This window comes from Eurytemora carolleeae, unplaced genomic scaffold, assembly GCF_000591075.1.
Source record: "Eurytemora carolleeae unplaced genomic scaffold, Eaff_2.0 scaffold408, whole genome shotgun sequence".
Classification (NCBI taxonomy): domain Eukaryota; kingdom Metazoa; phylum Arthropoda; class Copepoda; order Calanoida; family Temoridae; genus Eurytemora; species Eurytemora carolleeae.
In genome coordinates, this window is record NW_019396650.1 from 138452 (window position 1) to 149726 (window position 11275).

At 31.4% G+C, this 11275-nt stretch overlaps 1 protein-coding gene across 2 annotated transcripts in view; it reads left to right on the forward strand.

Annotated features, from left to right (window-relative positions):
* Positions 1–643: 643 nt before the first annotated feature.
* The window catches only part of LOC111706891 (protein spire), a 14471-nt gene continuing 3839 nt past the window's right edge, over positions 644–11275 (forward strand). For both annotated transcript variants that reach the window (XR_002766332.1, XM_023479836.1), the window contains exons 1-13: positions 644–663; positions 2173–2274; positions 2447–2513; positions 4135–4196; positions 5450–5519; positions 6340–6429; positions 6582–6758; positions 7433–7506; positions 7739–7822; positions 8315–8379; positions 8710–8795; positions 9316–9418; positions 10161–10356. Coding sequence is in view for 1 of the 2 variants with exons in the window: in XM_023479836.1 (XP_023335604.1) it covers positions 659–663; positions 2173–2274; positions 2447–2513; positions 4135–4196; positions 5450–5519; positions 6340–6429; positions 6582–6758; positions 7433–7506; positions 7739–7822; positions 8315–8379; positions 8710–8795; positions 9316–9418; positions 10161–10356 (1181 nt within the window). In the remaining variant the exon portion in view is untranslated. The remainder of the gene's footprint in view (positions 664–2172; positions 2275–2446; positions 2514–4134; positions 4197–5449; positions 5520–6339; positions 6430–6581; positions 6759–7432; positions 7507–7738; positions 7823–8314; positions 8380–8709; positions 8796–9315; positions 9419–10160; positions 10357–11275) is intronic.

The following is an 11275-nucleotide window of genomic DNA, read 5'->3' on the forward strand; positions in this document are numbered from 1 at the left end:
TTCTCTATAACAATTACTAACAGATATATGTAGACGGTTTGCCCAAGCTTTCTTTCGGATCTCTTAAGTGGTAGAGAAATAGAAGGAAACTGACAGAATTAAAAACGACATGTTTCTAAGATAAAGGTTTAAATGGTTCTGTTGTGAATTGGGCACTTTTTTGACTGTTTTATCTAATGTTAAAAGTTTTACAAAAATTCAAATAAAAATATTATTGAAAAATACAAAAAAAAATTATCTTAAATTCACCGATGTCGGTAAAGGGTCGGAATATCTCTTTCCTTGGTATTTTCCTGACCATGTTGGATACATTAGACATTGTGTTAATTTCATTTACTTATTTTTCCCTCCGTTATTTTTATATCCCCAGTCCTAGGTCTAGATTTCATTGGAATAATGGTTGACCTGATTATTGTAATTAATAATCATTAATATTACTATTATTAAGACTACTATCATAGTATTATTATTATTATTATTATTTTGTCCGACCAGTTTATTTTTAGAAAGAAAAAGTATAAGTTGGTTTCTGTTCAGGACTCAACTACAGCGGGGTAAATAATGTACATAATGTACTGCACAGTTGTACATTATGTAATGCACAGCTGTACATCATGTACTGCACTGCTGTTCATAATGTACTATACAGCTGTTCATAATGAGGTGCGGAATCAACTGTACATTGTACTGCACATTTGTACATAATGAACTGTGAAACTGTACATAATGTACTGCACAGTTGTACATGATGTACTGTACGTACAGCTGTACATGATTTACTGTACGTTCAGCTGTACAGACAAATTCTTGTCTTTTCAATTTTTTTTTAAGGGTTTATTTATCTTTCAAATGATCATAGTCGTATTTCGTATGAGGGGGGGTTAAACTTTTCATATTTTATAAATTTAACCTTTTTTTAAATTTTCATTTAAGCCAGATAACGACATTCAAAATCATTGAATTGACAAAATTTAGTCTGTCCAAGCGTATCATTTTTTTTGAAAACTTTTTATTTTTTTAAAATTTATTTTGAAATGTGTAAGATATGAGTCTACATCTATCTCTTCAGTTTAGGTTTAATTTAATGTCTTTCCTTCTTCCTTGTATACAACTTTTTAACTAAAATGAAATGTTCCCTTTTATAAGGGATGAAGTCATAATTTCAACTTATCATCCCTCTTTAGAGTAGAATAAATACACATTTGTTAAGAAAAATGTTTATAATTTACTCATTATCTCTCTAGTCTAAATCTGCAAATCACTTTTAAAAGAACCTGAATTGAAAATAATCAATTATTATAAAAAAAAAAATAGGTTATCACTTTCATCTGAATCAAACAAAGGATGCCATTCTTTCGATAGAGGGTCACTTAGAATTACGTCAAGTTTAAACTTATCTTTCTTTTGGATGGATTTTTTTAAAATTCAGTTAAAAGATCATTTTTTAAGGATATATTTATCATAACCGTTTTTTTTTTCTTACTTCTTTCTACTCCCTTGTTTCCTCAGAGCATATGAATATCAATTTGATACTGAAATTATGAAAAATAAAGATTTTCAAAATCAATCAATTAATTGCGCCCAGTACAGTTGTCTATCAAAATTAATCAATTAACTTTGTTCAGTACTGTTTCCTATCAAAGTCAATCAATTAATTATGTTCAGTACTGTTTTCTATCAAAATCAATCAATTTATTGCGCTCAGTACTGTTTTCTATCAAAATCAATCAATTAATTGTGCTCAGTACTGTTTTCTATCAAAAACAATCAATTAATTGTTCTCAGTTCTGTTTCCTATCAAAATCTACAATTTAATATTATTCATAATTATAATGCTTGAATTGAAGCCATTTTTTTATTAAAACAAAGTGATTGGTGTCCTGTATAGTTTTTAGAAGGTTTTTTCCCTAATGATATATGAACTTTTAAAAATTTTCTAATTTCATCATTGCAGTTTACTGATGATTGCATATAATTTTTGATTCTCACTGATTATTTATGATCACCAATGATTATTATTATCAATAGTTTTGTTCATGATCATTTATTTTCTTGCATTATCATAATGATCTTTTATGAAAATTGCTGATCGGTAATGATTGTTGCTGATAATTGATGATCATTAGTGATCATTGATTTGTTTTGTAATTAACATATAAGATTGATTTCTAGGAGTAAACGATATAAACTGAACCACGTGGAAATACCTGAACGATTAAAGAAGGATGCGAGGGAGGTCATTCTAGACTTTATCCGTTCGAGACCTCCACTTAGGTAAGCTCAGATACTTTTCCCCAAAACTCATTTATTTTCCCAATTTAGCAAGATATAAAACAAAACTATTATTCTGAAGAAACAGAAAACATATGCCCATGTTAATTATTTAAGAAACAAAATCAAACTCAGTTTTGTTTTTGTTTTTTGTGAATTATTGTTCATTGTTCAGGCCTGCGAGTGCTAGGCAGTTGAAACCTCTCAGGAAGGAAAGTACCCCTGGAGAACTACTGATGCAGGTACACCTTCTTATAGTGAGGAGGGGAACTCTAGGTTAAAAAACATTTAAAATTTATATAAATTGAAAGTTAACTTACAATGTGTATTTGTCCGGAGGTTGGTAGCCTTTAGACCTTTTAGAACGCACCGCAGTCTTGGGTACGAGAACTAAAAACGAGCTTTTTATAGTTTAGTTGAGGTTTTCATGTGTCTTTTCAAGTATCCTTTTTCAAGTAATAACTTTCTCACTTTCTTCCCAAAACTCTCTTCGGACAGATGGGTGACTGTTTTATTTATTTATTTATTTATTGATCACAAGGATCGTAATCTAGATTAGTACCTGTATTTGATCTAGAGGAGGAGTATTAGATCAGGGATACAGTATCAGGATGTAGCAAATCCTGTTCAGGGTCCTTCCGTCGGAGGTATCAGAGAGGAGCAGGACAACCAAGTCAGGGTCGTCAGAGATCTGGAGGTGTCTCTAGGATACTATCAGAGGAAGTATAGAACTCAAACCGAGTTTCCGGAGATGAAGGAGCAACTCAGCTTCCGTCGGCGTCGGATTCTTGACAACGTAGGTCTTAAATAGAATTTGTTAGACGGAGTTCAGAAGCTCAAAGTTTAAGAGCTTTTATTCCTCACCTTTATGTTGACTTGTCCCAGACTCAGGGGTCAGGATTAGTTGGTGAGAGGAGAAGAGATTATCTTCATCTTAGAATTCAAGCATACCGGGAAGATTAACTGCATGCTGCTGAGGGTGTGGAACTCATCCGCGAGTCAGCGGAGAGGATACAAACATAGAAAACAACTGAAACTTAACGCAAGCCAAGCATGAGAATTATGTTGAAGTGGTTGTGAGATTTTAGGATATTATTCAAGCTCAACTTTGAATGTTCACAATTAATCACCTGGTTCAGTGCGTGGAGACATGCACGGAACTTGGAGGAATTACAATTATAACAACAAATCTATACATATTACATAAACCATCCGTTAGAAAAGAATCAAGCAACATAGTGTAAAAGTTTCCGTGTGAATATTTATTTAACGGATGATTTATAAACCTGGAGAAAGAGACACAAATTCAAGTTAGAAAGGAGCAACTAACCCATCGTGTTCTGAAAGATAAGGCTCATTATTTAAAAAGACTTTTGGCATTTATAAAACTTATTTACAGTTATTTAAAAACATTTATCCATTCATAAGATTAAACTCAAGTTCAAGATTATAAAATAGGTTTTTAAAATAGTTTACATTAAAATCTTAGGTTAATAATTTGAACGTTTCAAGAATAATTGTAGGTTCGATGTATTTGTAGAGATTTGTTGTAGTAGTAGAGTGAAGCTAGAATTTCTCTGTTGAACGAGTAGGGGTGTTTGTCGACGTTGAACACCCTGAACACAAAATAGTCATAAAAAATCCTCAGATCTTGCAAGTTCTTTATGCAAAATTATAAAAAACTAAAAAAAGTTCTTTTTGCAATTGTTCTTAAAAAAATATTTGATATGCAAAATTTTAAATCCGAATGTTAATGTTAATTCGGTAATTCTATTTAATTTTAAATAAACTGATTTTTTTCGCTAGGTTTCAAAAGTTACAAAAGAAAACTAAAAAATTAATTAATCAATTTTATTATCTTAGGATATTCGGAGTTGTAAAGCTAGACAATCTTTAAGAAGAACCAACATGCCAAAACCAATCAGGTTTTTATTTTTATTTTTAATTAGATTTTCTGTTAACTAGGCTTTAATTTGTTAATATTGCGGGATATTATGTTTTTATTGTTCCCTTGGGACAACTGGTGTACTGTAGATACTATAAAACGTCCTGAGCTGAAAACTTCAGAATAAGATATCCTTAATCCCGACTACTTAACTGTGTATCCAATGGACACACTTTTGATATTCTTATTAACCCACTTTTTCTTGGATATAGCAGAGAAAAATCAAAAACCTTTTTTTAAATTAGATATTCCCACCCGTTTCTGTATGTTAACCTTAAATGGCGCGCAAAATTTCAACTTTATCGGCTTCTTATACGCGACTCTGATTGGTTGAATTTTATACACTTTTCAGGATACAAGTACAAGATTAGGTTAGTCTCGATATTAAGAAAAAGAGAGGTTCAAGCATAAATCTCGATATCCACCATTCTGAAGTTTTTTAGCTCTGTCAAGATTTCGTGAAAGATAAAGTTTAAATTTTTTACCAAAGCTTTATAAAATTGTGTATTTCTACTGTTCACTGTATTTCAGTTTGTCTCGATTTATTTTGCCTGAAAAACCTTCCTTGCCACTTCCTTGGACTTCATTTTGTTTCTTTAACATTTTATAGCTCCATTTTACAATCTCAATTTTTTTTATAAAACTATTGTGTACTTTATCATTCTTACTCATTTCATCGTGAATTTCATAATGAACGTGCTATCATTGTGCTATAAAGTTAAATTAGATGTACATTTGCTAGGTTCCCAGATTTTCTCCAAAAAAAATAGGATATTTCAAAAATAATATTTTTTAATTGAAATGAAAATAAAATTGAAATCAACTTTATATTTTGATTTCTGCTTTGTTTCAAAGCTTATTTGATTTAAAAGAGTCATTGAAATAAGATAAGTACACAAAAGTTTCATAAAATTACATATAACACTATTATTTTTGGCACGACCTTTAAACATTGAAATAAGATAAGTACACAAAAGTTTCATAAAATTACATATAACACTATTATTTTTGGCACGACCTTGAAAGTTTTTGGACATAAATTTTCTCTAAATTTCGAAGATTCTCGCCATTTTAAATTATTAAAATATAAAATTAAATCTAAACAGCCAGCCCAAAAACTTTATAACACTGCGAACCAAAATAACAGTGTTGTATATATTTACTATATTTTGTATATTTTTTACCATCAAATCATTATTTATCTTTTAAATTAATTTAAATTTTTTATTTCAGATCTCAATTTGAGGAGAAGTCCCGAACACGATTAGATGGAAAATTAGATAATCTTTCCCCTGGTGATAAGGTAAATCTTTTTCTATTTCTATCTATTCATCTTTCTAAACCATTTGCATATGTATTTATCTATTGATGCCGGATGATAGTTTTTATCTATATATCTTTAATTCTATCTTTTCATATCTCTAAATTTGTTTTATAAAAAGAAAACAGAATCCGAAAGAAAATTAAGAAATGTGCATTTCTTAATGATTATAAAATTTTTTTAAATGATATGTTAGTTCCATTAATGCGTACTCAGCAGTATTCTAACTTCCTCGGTGTCTGAACTATATGTCTATCCATATTTTTTACTTTTGGTTTCTCTTGGTCGTCTATAGCTTTCTGTCTAGCAATTTATCTACCTTTCTATCTATCTATTCATAATCTCATTTATTTAATTCTTGATATATAAGTATATCAATCTGTCTGCCTGCACATACTCTTATCTATCTATCTATCTATCTATCTAACTATATTTATTTATAATCTTACCTATTAAAGTATGATATATGTTTATATATCTACTTATCTGATCAATTTAGAATCTCATCTATCAAACTCTTGATATGTCAGTATATCTATCTATCTATTTATGTCTATTCATAATCTCATCTATCGAGCCAGAGGCTTATTTAGGGGGGTGGGTCTATGAGGCTTCGCCCCCCCCCCATTGAACCAGTGAAAGGCCACAACGGCCCGGGTGCCTTATGCTTGTCCCCCCCCCCCTGGAAAGAAGAAAAAATTAAGCCCTCCTCCCTGGACAAATTCCTGACTACGCCCCTGTATTTAACTCTTAATATGTCAATTGTCATTATATCTATCTATCTATCTCTTTATCTATAAAGGTGAATAAGAAGGTGATAGACCTGGACGAAAGTATGCTCAAGAATATGCTGGACTTCGAGACAGAGGAAAACTCGTCCAACACGTCACAGGTTCGAGTTCAAGCCAGACAAACGAAGATAATTTCCACAATAAAAGGTTTAAAGGGTATCGTTGTGCACCAAACGTGCTACTTGATAAATGTTGGGTCATTACTTCGAAATTTCTTCGTAAGTTCCTTAATTATTTTGATAAATTATTTTAGGAAGCTGTATTCCTGGACGAAAGTGTTGTTACCCCTGACACAACTCCAGTCTCCACATCAAGGAAAAAGTCGACAGGGCGACGAAACTCCCTAAATAAGTCGACAGACCGACGAGGGTCTTTAGTTAAGTCGAATTGGAGAAAGTCTGTTTCTGTGATGGAAAGTCCAACTAGCCAGGTAATTTATATTATTAATATTAAGCCTTTTAAGATTCAAATTTTTAAAGAGAATTAATATTCTAAATAAAATTGGGTCAAGCTATATTAAATTGACAAATCTTAAAAGAATTGTATTTCAATATTTATGCTGAGTTTTGGTTAAGAAAATAGTGAATTTGCGAATTTACAACTTCGAAAACACAAATTAGATTTGATTTCTGAACTGAAAAGTTTGTGTTTCAAAACTATATATATTTAACAGTTTTTAAAAGCTGAAAAGGTTTGATTTTTATGTAAATTTGAATTATATATATTATTTAAGAAGTAGAAAAATCTTAATAAAGTTTGGTTAAAATTAAAATAAACATAATATATCTCTTCATTCAACAAGGATAGTATAAATTTATAAAGGAATATTATATTGACTTATATTGACTTGTCCGAAAGCATGTTTTTGGACCCAGCAAGGTCTTGGGAACCCTCGGCTATGTAATATTCCCTCCTTTATTCATTGCATCCCTATTCCTTCTGTAAAGTAGAGATAAATAGTGATTGAATACATCAACGCGATATTTTAGTTTGAGCGCCTTGTATTGATTAAATATTGAAGTTTTATCTCTTTACACAATATCAAAGCATTTTTTCTTAATCATCTTTTCTCGTTTGATTTTTACTAATATATTGTTACCGTAGAGCACTGACCTAAGTACACCTATTCTCTCTCCACTCACGAGGAAGAAAGACGACATTCATGAATATTTATCCAGGTAAACATTGATTGATTGATTTTGGTGCTCACTTTTTTGTGTGCACCGTACTAATATATTTATTGGATTGATAGATTGATTGTTATAGTACTGTGCTGGGGAGTAAGGATTGGGATTTTTTAAAAAAGATTGTTTTCGGGTGGATTGATTCGATTTGATTTGATTTGATTGATTGATTGATTGATTGATTGATTGATTGATTGATTGATTGATTGATTGATTGATGTTATAGTACTGTGCTGGGGAGTAAGGATTGGGATTTTGTGAAAAATCTTCATTCCTTGGATCTAACAATTGAGGAACTAGCACATATAAGGTAGGCTGGGACAGCGGAGTTAGCACCTACAGAAATTATTAAGAAAAAAGTTGTCGTCTTCACTTGGTTTTAGGAATTCACTTACGATGAACTGTGATTTAATGGCAAGTTTCCTTCCATGTAAAATCCACAGCGGTAGCCCTTAGATCTATAATATGATTAACAATTTGGAAGATATCATCGTTTTTCTATCTTAAAGTGTTGAATTCTCGCAATTTCCTTTATTATCTCTGTGGCATAAATCCGTAGGTCATTTTTAATTGAATATAGATACGGAAAAATGATCAGACAACAGTTTATAATGTACTGTTGTGAATCGGACATGCCAGTATATGAATTGGGGATCACTTTAAACTACGTCCACAGTCCCTTTATTAAGTTAAGGAATAGGGTTATTTGTTCACTTATTTTTTATTTCATTTTTTATTTATTTATTTTTTATTTATTTTTATTTTATTCTTTATTTTATTTACTTTTTTTGTTTCGTTTTAGAGCACAGCTTACAAAAGCAGAGTTGGAAGAGAAAAATATGGGAGAGGAGAAAAAACGAGATTTAGGAATATTTCTTTTTAAGTTTCTTTTATTAATTTTAGATTTTTTTTATTATGTTTAATGTAATCTTTTTACTTTTACTACCCAATCATCTTCAGTTTGAAGTTTTTTATGTGCATTTTATTTTTTAATGAAAATATTAATATATAATTTTTGTATTTAAATATGTTGTGTAGTTTTCGGATTACTTAAAATATTGAATAAGAAAAAATTCTTATGATTAAAAAAAATAGCTATTCAACTGCTTTTCTGTCCTTAAAATTTTTTTTTTTAAATTTCCACGGGCAACGCCGGGCACTTCAGCTAGTTGTTCTATAAAAAGATGATATTTCCAGAGAAAGGGCGTCTTTGTTTTGTGTGTGAAGTAGTAAAGTTTGGAGTATTCAATTGGGCGAGTTATTGTATCATTTGTAACAAATATGTAAGTAAATATTTCATAACAGTTCTGGTTCGTACATATCATTTTTATATTAAACACGAAACTCGATAAAATTTCAAAATCAGAAAATGTTTTTTTATGAGTGACGCCTTTGTCCTTCCATTATCATTCCTGTGAGCAGTGCTTAGGATCAGGATCCGTTGGATCCGCAAGACTTTGGTTTCCTGGATCCGGATCCACAAAAATATCCGGATCCAACGGGCAAAAACATAAACCACATCTGAACTATTGAATAAAGAAAGATTATATAAATAAAACAAAAAAATTAAAATTCTGCTTTGTTAAAAAAAATCAGCTAATTTTATGGAAATAACCTGGATCCGGATCCATTTTTTCCAGTGCGGATCAAGGATACACATCAAAATTAAATGGATCCTAAGCACTGCCTATAAGTCATGTATTACTTACAATTTACAAATATGTTTTGCCGCAATCAGTGCAGCAGTTTTTGCTTTTTATAAACAATCAATATTTAATATTTTTATTTGATTTTTATGTTAAGATTTGTTCTAAATGTGTGACTAAAATCAAACTACCTTCTGACAATCTACGTGAGATACCAGTTTCCATTCTTACAAATCAATTGTGTAGTAATCAACATCCAGGTATATAGTCCCACTAAACATGAGGATTTAAAGGGATTGTTCACCCGTTTCAAATTGCTCAAAATATAACTAACTATGTCTTACCACTCTACAAGGTTGTATATTAAGGTTGGTTGCGCTCAAATGTATGAAAGATGTCGTCTCCTAAGCATAGATAGATAAAAACCTCGTGGCGTCACAGAGTATAGAGGCGAGAGTGACGTTTTTATCTATCTTTGCTTAGGAGACGACATTTTCCGTACATTGGAGTGGATCGAGAGTTAGCAACCTTATTATACAACCGTGTCACTCTAGGGCCCAGATTAATTTATTATTTTCACTTCTGTTTTCTTATTGACCGCCGGCTCAAATCTCGAAACACTGATTATAATTTCAAGTGGAACTAACCGCTTTCTGAACCGCGTCTAGACGCTGTTCAGATTCTTTAAATTCTGCCTCAGATCTAAAATGAAGTATAAATTCAAAATAAAAAAAACTTGTAAAACATCCTCCAAAACTAGCGCACAAGAGAAAAGGTTTAACCATGTCTTACTAATCTGGTCCTAGAGAGCAGATTTAATGAAAAGTGAGAAGAAGTTGAACCGCGTAGATGAAGTAAAACCACTTCTCGATTACTTGAACCGACTTACCAAATTAGTGGTTCAACCACCTCTCGCTATTTATTAAATCTGGTCTCATGGCTTGAATATTGTTTTTAAAATAAGTTTATTTGATAAAAAAAATATTTTTTATGTTTGTGTAGATGTCGAGGCAGAGTACTCAGTCATTCGGAGACTCTCAGTTCAAATAGGTCTTCCCACCAAACCCATACGCTCCGGCCTCTCCCCAACAACCACGCCCTCCAGACCCAACCCTACCACCCAGCACAGGCCGAGGCTGTTCCGTCAGCAAACCTCGCCGGATCTTAAAGGTTCTCAACCCGCCTCAACAGCCTCCAGGTTAGTTTTAGTGGTTTCGTTCTTTATCTCATCTCTTTGTTTTTTAAAGCCCCATTTCCAATACAAAACAAAGAATGAGAAATCTTTACAACCGGTCCAAATTTCAGATTTAAATAATACATTGCATCATATTATCCAAATATGGAAATCTGACTGAATGTTAGGTGTATATAAAGTACAATCGAAACTAAATAGTTCGACCAACCTCATATAATATGAGACAAAATAGCCGGGAAATACCAAAATAAAAGCAAATATATAATCAAACCGTCTACAAGCTATAAGACCTTTCTCCAAGCATGATTTAGTATCATTTATTTCAAGTTTGGGGAGTGGAAGGAGGGCACCCTGAAAATCTGATTTGATTTGATTTGTCATTTTTAAAAATGACAAAATAACATTAAATGATTGTATTGTAAACCATAACATTATATTTCAGTCCTGGTTCAGTATATACTACATACAGGGTGGCCAAAATGTACGGATTGTACGGATTTTTTATTTTGTAACCCTAAAATTGTACGGATTGTACGGATTTTTTATTTTGTAACCCTAAAATTGTACGGATTGTACGGATTTTTTTTCAAATTGAACGGATTGTACGGATTTTTATCCTGGAAATACACCGGTTTTTTTAATTTTCACTCATTTCAGCAAGTTTTTCATGAAAATTTCAAAAAAAAAATCTCGTCAAAATGAGGTCAGTTTAACTTATTTTCTGCATTCTAAATAATATTAGATTGATTAACGTTTTAATTGACAATCAAAATTCATTCATAATTTTCGAGATCCCGGAAGTGTTCATTTGAGAATATGTTCCAGAAGTGTTCATTTGAGAATGTGTTTATCTAACTGTCTATCTGTCTAGCTATCTGTCTAGCTAACTGTCTAGCTATCTGTCTAGCTATCTGTCTATCTA